At 38.8% G+C, this 18,986-nt stretch overlaps 1 protein-coding gene across 2 annotated transcripts; it reads right to left on the bottom strand.

Moving 5' to 3' along the window:
* Positions 1–10,676: 10,676 nt before the first annotated feature.
* On the bottom strand, positions 10,677–15,090 carry LOC107845897 (cytochrome b561 and DOMON domain-containing protein At3g61750). 2 transcript variants are annotated; one of them, XM_016690408.2, is made up of 5 exons: positions 14,769–15,090; positions 13,471–13,867; positions 12,504–12,796; positions 11,801–12,098; positions 10,677–11,421 (listed from the first exon to the last, which is right to left on the bottom strand). In XM_016690408.2, exons 1-4 carry the CDS (start codon positions 14,943–14,945, stop codon positions 11,823–11,825), a joined length of 1,143 nt encoding a protein of 380 aa, XP_016545894.2. In that variant the 5' UTR covers positions 14,946–15,090; the 3' UTR covers positions 10,677–11,421; positions 11,801–11,822. The 2 variants fall into 2 exon arrangements, with proteins under 2 accessions (XP_016545894.2, XP_016545893.2); XM_016690407.2 differs by having other exon boundaries at positions 14,733–15,082.
* Positions 15,091–18,986: the final 3,896 nt, after the last annotated feature.

Genomic DNA, 18,986 nt, shown 5'->3' with positions numbered 1-18,986 from the left:
ATACCCCAACGTGTTTGATAAAATGCTTGTAAAGATATGTTCATTGCATTGACATATGTTAATGGAACTTTTGCTTGTTTTCAGCTTATATATGAAACCTTAAATGTTTTTCAATAGTTTGAAAAGGTTAATGACTAATTGATAATGCTTGTGGACAACATGGTATTCTCCAAAGAGGTTAATATGTTAAACGGAAAGGGCACTGAGAGTCCCCTTAATCTAAATAGTTTGGCTATGGATAATGCTTACAAGTATGGTGGTATGACGATGCCATTGGTTTAACAAATAGACTTGGTTAATAAATAGATAATTGGATTGTTTAGACTTGGTTTAATAGGGCATTAATGGCAGAAAGTGTAAGCTAAGCCATGGAAGGTGGCGATCCCGAGGAGATCAAAACAGGAAACTCATATTTGCCAATATGAGGGGTTTTCAATGGCCATGTGCGAGTGTTACGTTTATATTGGAGGGATGTACTAGTCATCCCAGGGTATTACCTGGTCGTGCGGCTACATATATCGAGACCCTTTAGGTAGGGATCGCTGAACTCATATGGCTCGGAGGTGGTAGGACAGCTAAGCTATACGACCCAAGTCAAGGTTATTAAATGGCATGCTAAACTCGGTACCTTTTCCTATCACTTATATATATGTATGGTTGTTTGCATTGGATGGTTTTCACTTGGTTTTGATAACTGGAATTACTTTGTCCTTATCCCGATATTCATGCTAGTGTTCACCCACTAACCCATCTTCTGGCGTCTGTATACCCAAGCTATGCAAGAACCGGACATTCGACTCCTCCTTCATAGTAATTGATTCGAGGACAACTTATTGGACTAAAGTGATAAGCTTCCATCCTTTTAGAAGGCATCATTTAATGTTAGACATTCTTAGTTTTTTTACTTTCTTTCCAGATATTGGTTTTGGCCATGGTTGGGGGCATGTCCCAACTGGGTATTCGTATTCTTTTGGATAGAGGCTTTGTGGTACTTCTGGGGGTTGGAATGACTAGGATCGATATTGGTGTTAACCTTAGCATCAAGATGGATATTGGGTCTTACACACTTGGACGATATTATTAGTTATTCCATCGTATTACATTTTGGGTTTTACTTTCATATTATGTTTCGATATTCTCTTTGTCAGGGTATGAATGGTTGGTTTGGTATGGACAAACTTGGTTGGGTCGGTCATGGTTGTGACCCTATCCCAAACTCTTCATGAGAGCATTGCGCAATCTTGTTATATATTTGAAATTTAGCTTATTTAAGGCTATATAAGGTGGTTGGGTTGGGTTAAAGGGGTAGTCCCCGATCCTAGGTGGACTTGGGATGCCCATTACGACAAGGCCTCGTGTAACGCCCCGAGAGTACACCTTGGGCGTCATACGGTGCTTACAGTCCCGAGGGACCACAAGATAACCCATGACTGATATCTTCTATGAGCACTGGATAATAATATTGAAATAAATGCGGAATTAGGCTGAAATGCCATAAGGTTCAAAATCTAAAATACAGATAAAATAGAACATCTAAAATAACAATCTGTAAAACTAAATACTATCTAAAAATCTAGTCTGAAATCCTCTAATCTGAACTGTCTAAAAGTGAATTGATTGGATAAGCCCTCAACTAACTCCAACTATTAAACTATTAATAAACTGAAATACTGAAATAAAAGCACATCCTCGATAGATGAGGACTCACTCCTAAATCTGCGACTACTGACTGGATCAGTCTAAGCACAGTCGGGAACTTGAGCGTTTGAACCTATGATATGAGGCATCATAGTGCAAAGAAAGAGTATGCGTTAGTATATGGAATGTACTGGTATGCTAGATGAGGTAAGACTGAATGCAAGGGTTCATATGCATGAACAGTAACTGACTGAATGATATAGAGTAACTAAATATGAGAGTAAATGGATAACTGAAACTACTTTAAATACTGAGTATGTAATACTGTGCATATATGTATACTATAACTGAGTTATTCTGAAGCTAAGTAATGAATTCTGATAACTGAGTAACTGATATCTGAAGTTACTGATAACTGATTTAATGATACCTATTGACTGTGTCTGACAGTCCTGATTCTGTAAGACTGAACTGAGTTCAAAACTGAAGACTAAAACTGTAGGAGGTAATCATCTAACTGACATGCCCCAAATATGAGCTGATAGGGGTCCAACATGTGACCCCAGTTGGAAGGGTGCTAATACCGTGCCATGGGTACTAACACTGGAAAACTAGGATGCGAAGCCTAACTGACGGATGACACCTGGGCGGAGCCAATCCTAATCTAACGGGTGACCCTTGGGAGGTAGTCAAGCATATTCTGACGGGTGAGTCCCTATCCTATGCTGGCTACACAGTTCTGGAGTACAAGGACTGCTACTAACGACTCTGTCTCTCTGACGGGGAAGTCGTTATTCTTGCACTCGCTCAGTGATAAATCCTACTCCTAATTGAAAGACACTGAACTAAGTATACGGAACTAGACTGGACTAATACTGAGTTTTCTGAGTTTTCCTGAGTTCTGTAACTGACTGGATTTTACTGATTATGACATACTGATATATTTTATAACTAACACTGGCTCTAGGTACACAACTAAATTGTCGAGTATTAAATACCTCTAGGACTCGATAACATAAAAGAAAGACATAACATGATCATAAAGGCATAACAATTCTTGCTTGCTAACAATGCACTCATTTAGACATTTTGTCAAACACTTGATATACATGAATTTGTGCATGAATGAGATCACATAATAACATGTCATGCTTTCACTAGTCAATTCACATAAGCATTTCATCAAACACTTGTAGGGCATAAGCTTTTACATGATTGGGACCACATAATAACATGTCATGATTCTACTCTTTACATCACATAGGCAATTTAGCAAACATTTGGGGAGCATGGATTATTTACATGATAATGGACAACACATGAACATCATGATAAATTAATCAATTGTAAAATCAAGGGTTTATCAAGATAATCACATATTCATCACACATGCTATTCAATTTTCATGAAACTTGCAATTAAATTATGGATTGAAACCCAACTAATATCATGAACATGAATTCAATCTAATTCAAATATGGAAATCATGAATCTGAGATCTTGTATATTTAAAAAGGGTTCTTGGACTTCATGGGTGAAAGGGATGCATGAATGAACACCTAACATACCTGAGAAGAAGAGTTCTTGAAGGTTCTTGAAGGATTTCTTGAGGGTTGACCTTGATTCTTGAAGCTAGGGTTTTTGCCTCTTGAGAGAGAATGTTTTAAATCTTGAGAAAAGTGAGTGAGTAATGAGGTATTAGGTTATTTAGGGTATAAATCTCGTGTTTAAGCTGATTAGGGGTTTTGAGAATTGACCAAAAAGCCCCTGAAATTAAATAACGAAAGCTGGGAATCCCATTTTTTCACCCCGGTGCGATGTGGTACAATCGCGCCGGCTCACTGGAAAGTGGACAACTGGGCTGATGGAGTGATATAGTGCCATCGCGGTGCCTCACTGAATGGGAAACCGGACCTTGGAACAATGAGCCATTATCAGAGAGTAATTGGGAAATTGGTTGGTGGCGCGATGCGATGATATCACATTGGCTCACTAGAAAGTGATAATTGCCATTTAGACATACTCCGTGACACGCTACTGGCCTGAATGACGGTGTTTAATGACTAAAATTTAAAATAGCTATAATTCTTACCCAATTATTAGATTTAGACGAATTTTATATCGTTGGAAAGCTAATTCAATTTCCTACACAATGACAGGCTCTAAACTGAAAAATACTGAGTATTTAGAAAAATTATATTGGATCACTCATGTACTGAGAGTTAATCAAGGCTAGGGAAATACACTTAGCATGCATGATTTGAAAATATATTCAGTTCCTATTTTACTTATGCATTCACCCCCACATACTCAGTACAATCCAGAAGTACTGACCATATATATGTCTCTATGCTACATTGTCTCTTAATGTAGGTGCCAAATGTATCCCATATATCATAATCAGACAGTTCGCAACCTCTAGCCAACAGATGATGAGTTCTTTTGATTCAAGGACTCGAGTCAACTATAGTTCTAGTAGCATTTTTTTATTCAGTTGTATTGATTAGGTATAGCTGGGGGTCATGTCCCAGCTACCTATAGTCAATATTAGTAGAGGCTTCATGCTCGGTCATTCAGCGTTGATGTATTTATTTTTAGTTTTGTTTTGTATAACCAAAGTGTAAATGTTTTTAACAGTTTTGTATTGAACATATTCAGCAAATACATCTTTTCCACTTATTTTATTCATATTTATGTATCTTATTCAATTGCTCATGAGTTATGCCGGTATCATGGGGTATCTTAGGATCACTTGTGGTTCTAAGCACCCTGTGATGTCCAGGGGGTAGTCTCGGGGCGTTATAACTAAGCATTTTGACAACTCTAGAATCATATAAAAATCATGAAAGGCTAAACCTAACTTTACTCCCACAACCTACTCAACAATAGACCTTACCTTATTAAAACAAAAGAAAAACCAAACAACCTAGGTACCTATAAACCAAATGGGTTAGAATTGCAAGAAAGGCATACTAACTAGATAACGCCAGTATAACCATCTATCAAGGATCAATCGAAGTTAAAATAATAACAATTGTATAAAGTATAGGTCACACAAAATGTAAAACAATCAGTACCACTCTAGGATCATAATACGGCCAATATCCCAAAGGAAAAAGGATTTACCCAAGCGCTATAGCCCAAGACAATCACAATACTGATCCACTCAATTCACTAATAAGAGAAAATATCAATGGGGTAATCATATATGCATAAATCTACACAAAGGATTACAATAGTCAATTTTGTGATATTAAGACGTATAAATACTGATAGGTATGAAAACCCCAACTTAATTTAAATAACACCAACAGGTAGCAAATCAAAATTACCCATAATAATGGAATCTGAAGTCATAGTCTTTGGCTTGCATGAAGGAGTACGAATCTAAGTGCGCCTAACCTTGAATTGAGTATCTAAATGACCAACTAAAATACCTAAGGTACCACCTTTGATCGAAGGTGCCACATCCATAAGAAACTGATCAAAAAAACATTTCTCAATAATCCCATGTCAGGGACACTCTCTGGACTAGTGACCTATCTTTCTATAGTCATAACAAACCTTTGAAGCTCTAATCTAGTGAGAAACATGAGCTGACTCCAACTGGACAACAAACTCATGCCTGGTACACTCCCTAGACCAATGACAAACCTCTCCACAATCATAAATGACCCTAGAAACTCTCTGATTTAGTTTACCTACGGACATAGAACTACTGTCACAGCCTGAGAAATATACCAAAAACTACATAATACTTGATCAGAACTCTGTCCACTAAGACCACCACGACCTGTCTGAGATTCACCTATAATTTGAACTGCTACCTCAGCTGACCTAGTATGCTATAACTGATGCCGATCTCTTCTAAGAGTATCCCTACCTCCAAATGGAATACCACTAACACTATACTGGTGACTTGGCCTCTTACCGCCACCTCTATATGTATCAAGGCATGACCTTTCTGTAGTCCTTGCATGATCAATAACATATAGAAAGTAGATCCCGCATAATATCAAATGCTCAAACTCCATACAGAGTGGTAATGTTAGTCCCTTGATAAACCCACGCACCATCTCATGCTCTGTAGGATATAACATAAAAGTATGCCTAACCAACTCAAGAAACCCTATCCCATACTCTAAAATTAATAAAGAGCCTTGTTGAATACCTACAAACCCAACTTGGCCTGATAACCACTTTATGTACCAAACACCACCATTGACTGTGATGTATCATCAAAAAGGCTTGAAATCCCTAACATGGTATTCTAAAAGAATGAGGTATCCCCAAACCCCCGGATGACACTAAAGATCCTCAATACCAATCTCCAACTTCATGGTCTAAATTTGAATTGAAACTCCAGCAATATGTGTAGAATCCTTATTTGTGTCTATCTACAACGTCGTGCTATCCATCTAAGAAAAAGTAGATCTAAAAATAAGTACTTAGAAGTTGATAGAAGTCAATACACAGATGAAGAATCAAGAAATGGAATTTACCACAAACACCTTATAGCCTCTTGAAGATAGGATATAGAAATCATCATATCGATTCACGATACTCTACTAGGAACTTTGAATTTGTACCAACAACACTAGTGAACCTAGGCTCTAACACCAAACTATCACGACCCAATTTCACAGGCTATGATGGAATTAAAACTAATTAAGAATGAGAAAGAATACAAAAAGAAAGTAATATTCACCAAAACATGGTAAAGCCAGTACGAGAGCTACTAATAGAACAAGAGTACAAAGTAAACACAATATAGATTTATACAGAATTGTCTCAATTTTTATTGAGTTTTGAAGTATGTATTAGCCACATTATTAAAACATAAAAAATAGAAAAAAAGTATTAGACACATTATTCATCTTGACAACAAACTTTGTTCCCAGCAAATACACTCGCTATATTTAAAGACAATGGAGGTCACCCACCATTATTTTTTCATGGGTAGAATACCTTCGCTCCATGGGATTTAATTTTATACTATCAAATGCTGTCGGATGATCCTCTTACACTACCACACCACCGACTGCATAATCAGCAGTATCGGTGTGAACTTTTAATGGCAAGTCAAAATCAAGCAACCATAATATTAGTTTGGAAGCAATAAACTTCTTCAAAGATTTGAAAGCTTTGTCACTTGCTTCAGGCCGAACCTACTTAATATTATTCTTTAACAAGTCTATTAGTGGGGCTGCCTATTTAAATAACCAGCAATGAACTTTCAATAATAGTTTGCTAAGACAAAAAACAATCTCAATTCTTTAACCCTGCTTGGTGCCTTCCAATCCACAATAGCCTGCACTTCCTTAGGGTCCATTCGCACCTGGTTTTTGGTAGCCAAATGTCCAAACAATTTGATCTTCCAATAAAAATACTCACATTTTTTCATCTTGACATAGAGTTGATATTCTCTAAGTTATTGCAGCACCGTTCTCAAATACATCAAATGATATTCTAGTGTTCTACCATAAATGACTATATCATCTAAGTAAACAACTACAAAGTCATAAAGGTACTCATTAAGAATATTATTTATTAAGTTACAAAAAGTATTTGGGGCATTAGTTAGCCCAAATGACATTACAAGGTATTCATAACTATCGTATCTAGTCATATAAGTAGTCTTTAGGGCATCTCCCTCAGCTATGCGCACTTGTTAATGGACAGACTTTAAGTATAAATTAGAAAAGAAACTACTCTTAGACAACTTATTCATCAAGTCTTGAACCAGCAGACCCGGATACTTATTCTTCACAGTTACTTTGTTCTTCACATTACTTTGTTTAGTGAATGATCGTCAACATACATATGCAGACTTTTATCTTCCTCCTTTTGGAACAAAATTGGGGTACTTTAGGGAGTCTTTGGAGGCTAGATTAGTCTAGCCTCAAGCAATTTAGATAATTTTTTCCTCAATTCTGCCAGCTCTAATGGAGACATGTGATAAAGAGGGTTCGTCAGTGGCATTGATCCAAGAATCAGATAAATCTGATGGTCAATTTACCTACCCAGAGAAAACTCTTTAGGCGGATCTGGTTGCATGACATCCTCAAATTCTTCCAACAACTTAGCAACATTGTTTGGGACTTCAATATGCACATCAGGCTTCACTTCAGTCAAAGCAGCAAGATAAGTAGTCTCACCCTTCTTTAAGGCTTTTTCAAAAGCCATAGCAAACAACATAGCAACAATTCCAGAATGTTTTGTCTTTTTTCCTTATTAAAGGCTCGATCACATTTCACAATAAAAGTTTATTTTCCCTATGAACATCAAACCATCTAAATGAGGAAATGGAGAGATCTTGGATCACTTTATAAAGTCAATCATAACCAAAAGATTAAAGTCATTAAGAAGCACCACAATCAAGTTATTATTTCCATTCCAATTACTTATGGTCAGTGGGATATCTAGCACCATTCTATATCCTCGTTGCGCTGTAGAATGCCTTCATCTTCGTTGTACAAGTAGTCACCTTCAGTTTGTTTGTCTATACAATTTTTAAAGCCACAAAAGTGTGAGTAGCATCGGTATGGATGCCATACTTTTGTCCTCGATCTTAACAGTAAAGTACATAAAAAAACCATATACATGGGACAAATCATCAACACCTTCTGCAGTATTGATCAAGGCACCAATATCATCATTTTTCTTTATTTTCTCTGTATTCACGCTAGACACTGTATTCAGCAATCATAGTAGTTTAACATAGGTAACAATTTCTCGTCCCTTGCTTTGTTTCTCCTTATTATCAAGAAAATCATTGATCTTCCCTTATTTTTGACAATTCGAGTGTGATGCCTATTGTTTTTCACAAGTTCAATGATTTTTTCACCAGTTTGCTTGCTTTGGTTAGATGGAGCAACATCTATCTTTCATTTACCTTTGTCATTTCTCTCTTGCCTGTGATTATTTCTTCTTTCAGTCTCTGCCTTTCTCCTTCTTCTTCATTTTTGAAGGAGTAGGATAAGGGGCAACACTGTTAGAATGAAAAGCAATCAATGTATCTATCGCTGCAATGGCACTAGATAGATCTTAAACTTTTTACTTATGTAGTTCATTCGGTACCCAACCTTGCATTTTAGAAAGAAAGTTATGCAACTTATCTTCATCAGATTTGTTCTAAATACCAAGCATTAAAGACAAAATTCGTTCACATAGTCCTGTATAGAACCAACTTGTTCTAACCACTCTAATCTGTCCCTAGCAACCCAAGATGAGTTACTAGGCAGAAATTTCTCATAAAGTGCATCCCTCATTTTTTTACCACGTATCACACTTGGGTCTGCCAACACTTTCATCATCAGCATTATTTGTACACAATAATAATATTGCATCACTTCTAACATAGCAAACTGCTAGGATCAACTTGTCAGTTTTAGCCATATGAGCAGTATCAATATAGTTCTCTATATCCATAAAATTTTCTAGTTCCTAGCACCACGAATACCATAAAAGTACTTTGGTTCCAAAATTTTGATTTTGGTCTGTTCTTCGCCACCTTACAGTGAACCAGCAATAACCCGATAAAGGACTAACACCTCTACCTTCAAATCTTTATTTTTATTCTAAAGGCCATCAATTTGTGTACCCACGGTATTAATAAATGTGCTAAGAACAGAAAACTAGCTATCGACAGTAGCATAATAATCTGTCAGTTCGGTGTTGACACTATGGATTTGAGCCATGACGTCAACTAGCTCGTCTACATTGCATGTCAAGCCAACTGAGTCTCCAACTTTTAATTTTTTCATGCAACTTATTATAGTTACTTCCTCCAGCCATTGTCACACAAAGATGTGATACCAAATCGACAGAGGGTCAACTTTCTAGATCAAACCCAAAGCGGCAGCCACACGTTCTATGGCTTTAGCCCTTTTTTTCACTCAACACTTAAATTACCTAGGCTTATGAAATAAAATAGACATAAGTAGATACAAGAATGAATCCCCAACGTTGTGTTTAAATCATGCCACAAAGAAGTACACACAAAAGGCCTTATAAAAATCTAACCAACTCAACTAATTATTGCTTGAGACAATCGTCTGTGCCTATTTAAAGGCCACAACTTCTGTCACATAACAATCATATGATAGTTACATGCACAACACATGGTTCTATCCTAATTCAGTTGGCAACCCCAACTGATAGGATAAATTCAAATACACATTCAAATTATAACAACAACAAAGCTTTGCCATATGTCCAGGGTCATTGCAACTTCCCAACTGTCGTGATATGCAAGGCACAGGCCTAGTGCAAACACATCCTTAGAAGCACTTGTGCCAATTTTGCACCAGGGCCCTGGACGTTTGTGCACTCGCCCATGCCACTGCCTTGTTAGCACCCAAGCCATTTGGTCCTAGCCGTGTCTAGCCTAACTTGCCTTTTCTTAGCCATGTATCAGCAATATGACTTGCCTTAGCTTAAATCAACCTTACCCTTGATCTGCCTTAGGTTCTAGCCTTTGTCATGCCTTAGCCATGCCACTACCAAGGTCTCTCCATGCCCGGCTAATATGCCCTCATTGGCAGACTGGCCTCAACTGAGTCAAACTTTGGCCTGAACCATTTGGTCTTGGCTAGGTTGATCATGTAAATCCCAAGTCAAGCCTGAGCTGCCCAAACCATTAAGATGTGCGTCTAACACTATCCTACCAAATTCAACATTTTAACTCAAAAACACCATCAAAATTACTATTCGAGGTCATTTTGATAAAAAGTGAGGCCCTACACCCACTATTCTATTTTTAGCAAAATTCGTCCAATCGTCCAAAACGAACCCAGAAGTCTTGGGACCTAGACCAAGGATTCTACTAGCCTAAAATCTATATTTTGGAGCTAACAGAACTGTTAGAATTCTTATCTGAGGCCGTTTACTAAAATTTTTAGTTCAAGACTAAATTTTTAACTTCAAAGTCTCCAAAATAGGAAATGGGGCTTAATACCCAAACGAACTGCCCGAGAATCAAACTAATGATTTTGATATGTCATAAATGACCTGTAGCCGCTATGGGAGACACAAAATACCAAAAAAAATATAGTAAAATAGAGAAAATGACTCAATAAATATCCACTATATCCTCTTAAAGAGGGGTATATTTACAAAGTAAAGAACAGAATATAAAGAGTCAATCAACCTAGAAACAAATATATTTCTCACTATGAGCAGACTAGTTCCTTGGTTGTTAAAACTTTGTCTTCCATTACTGAACGATGACTTTTGCAGAGAGAAAGACACTCTTTGATTTTGTAAAAACTAGGTTTTCATCTCATATAATGATCAATAAGTATGAGAAATGATGGGAGGAAAAACCTTAAACTTTTCTCATTGGCTGAGAGGTGAGACCTACATCTATGTATCAGAGTTGTCATTGAAAGGGACTTGTATGAACTATTACAAAGAATACCAGGTTCCTCTTTCAGGTTTGTCAATCATCAAAATCAATTAATAACAACGACACCTAATTCCTACACTTGTGTAACATTTTTGATGAATAATAGGGAAAATTACACACCCATTTATCTTTTCATACATCTTTGAAACTAATCTCAACAAACAACCAATCTTCACTCTTAAGCAAAATTGCCAAATACATTTAGCTCTTCAAAAGCACTAAAGAATGTAAAATACAAAGTGGAAAGTTCACTTATTCTCCGTTCATAAAGAAAATTTGACAAAACTATCAGAGGTCTTTGATCAACAGTCCTGGGAATTTTATTTGATCCTTGAATGGAACGTGGAAAATCTCCTCAGAAGCTCATCTTGAATCTGAATTCATCCATGAAATGATACGTACAGGAGAGTATTCAAATACAACTTTTGCAAGGATCACTCTAATAGTGGAAGAAACTTGATCCAAAAATGACTTAACAGGCAAAATCTAGCATCAATTTTGTTCACCTTATTTTCACAAATTTGGAGAATTCTAGTTAAGGTTATCAACATAAATAAATCGATATATATAGTCGGAAACCTATCTATAACAATGATCCTCTATAACAACCATGTCTTTTGTGGAACCGATTTTTCATGTTCTCTATAACAATATTTTGTTATAGTGGCCAAATGAAGCAAACACCATTGTTATAGAGAGGCTGATTAATGTATGTTATTAAATAGAAGGAGAATAGTATGCAAGGATTATTACCATTTATACTTTTGATATCCTTCTAAGTTGAACTCATCGGATAGGTTGGAGGATGAGTTGGCTCATCCAGCTTCTTTAACCTCAACAGCGTCTCAAGAATGATACAAACAAGCATTATTGAACCAAGAAGAAATCCATAACCAATTTTCCAGCTCTCCCCCGCACCTGCATAATGCATCCCCAGTACTATGTTCACAGCTCCAAAGAAAAGGGCAATCCTCCCAACCCAACCATGATACAAATTCCAACACTTGCGATATTTGCTGTCTCTATCTGGCCGTAGAAAGAATGCTAACACCTGCACGTATATAAGCAAGTGCTATTGTTAGTAAAATAGGCTTTCTTATGATTAGAAATATTATCCACTGTCCTCTTAAAAAGAGAAACTTAACCAGAATCTTAGTGCCTTAACCAAATAAAGGCACGAACAGAAAATAAAAATCCCTTCAGTTCCCATTCACACAACTGCGAACCAACAAGAAATATAGGACCCAAAAAATTGTTCTGAAAACATGTAGAGATCACTTTCTCAAGAGGGGAATTTAATCATTTCAAGAACAGCCTCTCCTCAGTGTTTGTGAAACAACAACTACACCTTTTGAATGGAGAATGTTTCTAACCTAAAACATACATTAGGAACACCAGTGTAATAAGGTTTAAAAAGTTTTGAATAATCAATGCGGCGAATTAGATAAGCGCAAACCTGAAGAATGCTTAGCACAAGAACAAGAATGCCAATGCCTTCATGAGCTGGAATATGAACCTGCAGCTTGTTGTGAAGTTGAATTCCAAGAACCACTCCGGCAAGTCCTAATATGAATCCTATAAATTGAGCGGACACGTGAAAGTAATACCATAATTTTTGGTTCTTGAAGTATCTCGCGAAAATTGCTCCAAAGGGGGAGAATAGTCCCCATCCCAGTATACCCAATACCCCATGAGTCTTCTTTGAGCTAGCATAGCCATTAGGTCCAGCTGAAACATCAAATGAATTACCTGAAGAAAAGTAAAAATTAGCTCAACTAAAGAAGTCAAACGTCTTACAAGCTTTGTAGATTGCATTTAGAGCACGGAGAATAACACAAATTGAAGTTATCACAAAAACAATTCATTAAGTGCAATTTTTCCTTCCTCTTGAGGAAAATTGATCAGTGAGATGAATCAATAAAAGATGCAGGCAAAATGTTAACATTTTAGTCTTAGTCGAGGAAAAAGGCAAAATGACTAGTTATATCAATCCTTCTCAACATGATTGTTTTTCATTCATGTATTATTCGCCTGATGTTTATCAACATAATCATTGGCTAGATGGGTGGAGCACATTGGTTTGTGCCACTTGCTGCTAACGAAAGTTATTTGATTCTTTACTAAGATTATAGAGGGTCTGATACCAATTGGTGAAAAAATAATTCTCATAAACTTAATAAATCTTTGAATGACCTCTGCCAATCTCCACCGCTCTCCTGCTAAACGAACATAGCTAGCAATAGTCCTATATTTATAGTACACAAAACCTGTTTTTGACTATAATCTGGAAAACTCATTCCTATATAACTTCGACTACAAATCCTAAATAATTTTGATTTTCCTAAAATCTTGAGTTGTCTTCAACATATAGTTTTTGAGAATGACAAATGATCAATTGAGTAAGGAGACTAAGACGAACGAACCTGAAGAGAAGTCAAACAGTATAGTTGCTTTATCATCATGTACAGTAAGATGGTGGTGATGAGGATATTTAGATGCAAACGCTAGCAAGATCGGTTGGCTTTTGAGACGATTCGGATACTTCAACTGGAAGGCCAAGTATATTGTGGCACCTTGAAGATAGACAAGGGGCGGAACGCTTGTCAATGGCAGCTCGCCTTTCTCAGGTTTAATTTTTGAGGGTATTAAGCCCTCAATATAATATTGCTTGATTTTCCCTTGTCCTGCAGGATTCACCCAACCAACCATACAACTTGAATTGATCATCTTTCCGTCTCGTGAGAATCCCATTCCGACCCATCCAGTTGTGTACACAGTTGATAATACAATTGTGACAACATTGTCTTTAGTCTGTGAGTACTGTAACAGAGATTTAAGACAGGAGTTATTTGTGCTATCAATTTAGCATGATAAATTATTAACTACCAAAATAACCTCTGTATTTTATTATGGTCGTTTGGGCTTTTGTTGTAGTGTGAGCCAAGAAAGTAATGAACAACATCAATACTTAAAATGGATCCTCTTTCAACCCTGTCTTGATTTTATAAGGAAAATTACAACCAACTATATCCTTAACGGCCTCTATTCCCCCAAGCCCCATGAAGGACCTTCGTGTTGCTTTCTATCCATATGTGTAGTCTTGACTTGCAAGCCCTTCTACGAGGTGATTTCAAGAATCAACCAATGGAAAAATGCCAAGTGACTCACAACCTCCCTTTCATCGTCTTGTAGATTTCTTAGGTAAAGAGAAAAGAAAAATCTAAATTTGTTATCAGAAACTTGTCGCATTTATCAGTGATTGAATATTGCACAATAAACAGGAATGTGTTACTTGAACAAATTAAGAAAAGAAAAGGAATATCGTTTGCTTAAGAGAGCTATTGTGGTAGTTTTCAAGAAAATATATGGTATGGTGCTGAAAGTGCAAATGATGACTACACATTTGGGATCAGTTTTCTAATATTTCAGTTTTTAGGATGGGTTTATGTTTCTAAAATCATTTAAAAAGATACTTACACATTCAGATCACTTATAAGATACTGTAATTATAGTTAAATTTCTGTCATAACCAATTAATCATGATAAAAGTAGTAACTTGTATATTATTATGAGTTAAACAACCAATTAATCATGATAAAAGTAGTAACTTGTCTACTATTATGAGTTAAACTGTATTGTTAGTGTATGTAACTTAAATTCGTCTAGAAATAATTTTGGATCTTACACGTAGGAGAAAAGAATTCCAAACAGGTTGACAAACCGTATTCTCTAAACCACCATAAGGAGGAGGAAGAAATTGCGCAGGATTTACACTACAAAGTGCTTTGGCATCTTCATCAATGGCCATTACCATCCCTTTACGCCGTGCCAACTCATCATCTCCTCCCCAAGAGATTAACATGCTAAACAATGATAATACCAATAATCTTGAGACCATGGCTTATTTTCTTAGAGTATCAAATTCAGAACAGGGGAATTTTGGGCTATAGTGAGGGGAAAAATGGGAAATGAAGAATTGGTAGATGGTTTTAGGTGAAAAAAAAATTGTTTTCTTGGAGTTGAAGTATGTGTGATTGAAGATGGTAGCGTGGGGTGGGGTGGTGGTTGAAGGTGGCGGGTGATCATCATCATTCTCTTCCATGACATATCCTTTAACCAACAATATTGTTCACTCCGTTTAAATTTATGTCTTACACTTCTTTTTAGTCCGTCGAGAAAATGTCACTTTCCTCTTTTGACAACTCTTTAATTTAATCTTTTTCACCTCATATATTTAAGACGATAGGAATAAAAGTTCTTTTGATATATTTTATTTATTTTTAGTTTAATATCAAAAAATTCAAAAGTTACTTTACTTTTTAAAATTTTATATCAAGTAAAAATCACACAAACAAATTAAAGTGAAAAGTGTAACAGAAATGAGGTAAAGAGATTTGAGATTTTTGTCTTGACAAAAACCTCTTAACAGAAATTAGAATTGCAAATGTTCTTCTCTATAAAAGAAATTTTTGCTTGAAAATGGATCAAGCAGGGGATATTTGAGGTGAACTGTCACATGGGGTAAGATTTTGAAAATTTAAAAACAGAGATAGAAAACCTGAAAAAGGTGAAATAAATAAATAAAAGGAAAAAGGACACAAATGCCTATTAAGCTGAAATTAATTCCACAAAAATCGCCACCAAATTCAGGGTAACTTTCAAAAATAGATTCAAATTGGAGTAACTTTCAAATTTTAGTCTAAAATAAAAAAGTTTTCTTAAAATAGTCTTTACCTATTAATTAATATTTTTTTTGAATGAAATTACCCCTGATTAATGGAGTACAACAACAACAAACCCAGTGTATTCCCACTTTGTGGGGTCTGGGGGGGGTAAGATGTACGCAGTCCATACCTCTACCTCTGATGAAGTAGAAAGGCTGTTTCCGAAAGACCCCCGGCTCAAGTTACGAGATATCAAACAAACACATAGTACAGCACAGAAGCAGATGACATAACATAGATACTGCAGCCATAAGGAATATAAAACAGAGTAAAGCAGGAATGCAGGAATATAAAGCAGAGGAAAGCACACAGATTCGTAACAAACATAGAACACGGAACACGGAACAGAACATTGAATACGGAATCATACCAGGAATACACCCCCACCAATTACCTCCCTACATTAGCGACCCGAACAGGCCCTAATCCTCTGCCGTAATTCGCGTCTTCCAGACCTTCCTATCTAGGGTCATGTCCTCGGTAAGCTGTAACTGTTCCATGTCCCGCCTAATCACCTCCCCCCAGTACTTCTTCGGTCTACCCCTACCCCGTCTAAAACCATCCAACGCTAGCCTCTCACACCTACGGACCGGGGCATCCATGCCCCTCCTCTTCACGTGTCCGAACCATCTCAATCGTGCTTCCCGCATCTTACACTCCACTGAAGTCACACCAACCTTCTCCCGGATAGTCTCATTCCGAGCTCTATCCCTTCGGGTCAGTCCACACATCCAGCGCAACATCCGCATTTCTGCCACCTTCATTCTTTGGGTGTGGGAGTTCTTAACTGGCCAACACTCCGCTCCATACAGCAAGGCCGGACGGACTACCACCCTATAGAATTTACCTTTAAGCTTGGGCGGCACCTTCTTATCACACAGCACCCCCGATGCAAGTTTCCACTTCATCCATCCCGCCCCGATACGGTGCGAGACATCCTCGTCAATCTCACCGTTACTCTGGATCACGGACCCGAGGTACTTGAACTTATCCCTTTTCTTTACCTCCTGCGCTTCTAGCCTCACCACTACCTCATTCTCTCGCCTTACGTCATTAAACTTACATTCCACATACTCTGTCTTGGTTCTGCTCACCCTGAACCCTTTAGACTCCAGAGTTTGCCTCCACAGCTCTAATTTGTCGTTCACACCCCCTCGCGTCTCATCTATCAGGACTACATCGTCTGCAAAAAGCATACACCACGGCACCTCCCCTTGGATACGCCGCGTTAACACATCCATTACTAGCGCAAACAAAAAGGGACTAAGAGTAGATCCCTGATGCAATCCTGTCAGGACAGTGAAATGCTCTGAGTCTCCTCCCGCCGTCCTCACCTGGGTTTTCGCTCCCTCATACATATCCTTAATTACTCTGCTATATGCCTGCGGTACTCCACTCACCTCCAAGCATCTCCAAAGCACCTCCCTGGGGACTTTGTCGTACGCCTTTTCTAGGTCGATGAACACCATGTGCAAATCCTTCTTCCTTTCCCTATATTGCTCCACCAACCGCCGTACCAGGTGAATTGCCTCCGTCGTCGAGCGGCCGGGCATAAATCCGAACTGGTTTTCCGAGATAGACACTATCCGTCTCAGCCTCACCTCGACCACTCTCTCCCAGATCTTCATAGAGTGACTCAGTAACTTAATCCCCCTATAGTTATTGCAACACTGAATGTCCCCCTTATTCTTATAGAGGGGGATCATGGTACTCCACCTCCACGCCTCGGGCATCTTTGCTGTCCTGAAAATTTCATTGAACAATGCAGTCAACCACCTTACACCAGCCTCTCCAACGAACTTCCAAAACTCCACCGGTATCTCATCCGGCCCCGTCGCCCTACCCCTTCGCATCCTGCGGACTGCCTGTCTAACCTCGTCTACCTTAAAACGTCTACAATAGCTAAAATCCCGACACTCCCCTGAGTGCTCCAGTTCCCCTAACACAATAGCTCTGTCCCCCTCGTCATTCAAGAGCCTATGAAAGTACGACTGCCATCTCTTCTTTATGTGGCCGTCCTCCACCAACACTCTACCGTCCTCCCCCTTAATGCACCGCACCTGATCGAGGTCACGACCCTTCCTCTCCCTAGCCTTAGCGAGTCGGAACAACTTTTTCTCCCCTCCTTTCCCCTGTAACCCTGCATACAAGCTCTCAAAAGCAGCCGTCCTAGCTGCCGTGACCGCTGACTTCGCCTCCTTCCTTGCTAGCTTGTACTCTTTCCTGTTTACCCGCTTCTCTTCTTCGTCCTTACTTTCCACCAACTTAGCATACGACTCTTTCTTGGTCTCCACTTTCTTCCCCACCTCTTCATTCCACCACCAATCCCCCCGATGATGTCCGGCCCGGCCCCTAGAAACACCCAACACCTCCCTTGCATTTTCCCTGATGCACGCTGCCGCCCTGTCCCACATATTATCCACGTCCCCCCTACACTCCCACACCCCCATTCCCGCCAACCTCTCCCCTATCTCCCACGCGTTCACTGGCGTCAAACCGCCCCACTTAATTCTCGGTCTACACTCCTTACTCCTCCTCTTTTTATTCTTCTTCATACCCAAATCCATAACCAAGAGCCTATGTTGGGTCGAAAGGTTCTCACTCGGGATGACTTTACAATCTTTACACAGCGCCCTATCCCCTTTCCTAAGCAACAAGAAGTCAATCTGGGTCCTGGCTACGGCGCTCCGAAAAGTGATCAGGTGGTCGTCCTTCTTCGGGAAGCCCGAGTTCACCACCACCAGCCCAAACGCCCTCGCAAACTCCAATAGGGTCGCCCCCTCTTCATTTCTCTCCCCAAAACCAAAACCTCCATGCACATCCCCAAAGCCTCCCGGTAGCGCCCCGATGTGCCCGTTGAAATCCCCTGCTACCACAATCTTCTCCGAACTGGGCACGCCTCTCACCACGTCCTCCAAGGCCTCCCAGAACCGCATCTTCTCCTCCCCCTCCGATCCCACATGCGGCGCATAGGCACTACACACGTTCAGGGTAAACCCCCGAATGACCAACTTGATAGTCATCAACCTATCGTTGATCCTCTTCACCTCCACTACCTGACCTCTAAGCTCTTCATCTACCAAGATGCCAACTCCATTCCTACGCCTGTCGCTCCCAGAGTACCACAGCTTGTAACCGTCCACATCCCTAGCCTTAGACCCTACCCACTTGGTCTCTTGGACACACGCAAGGTTGATCCTTCTCTTCCTAAGAAT

This window comes from Capsicum annuum, chromosome 10 (genome assembly GCF_002878395.1).
Source record: "Capsicum annuum cultivar UCD-10X-F1 chromosome 10, UCD10Xv1.1, whole genome shotgun sequence".
NCBI classification, from domain to species: Eukaryota; Viridiplantae; Streptophyta; class Magnoliopsida; order Solanales; family Solanaceae; genus Capsicum; species Capsicum annuum.
This window is presented reverse-complemented; position numbering and strand designations above follow the sequence as displayed.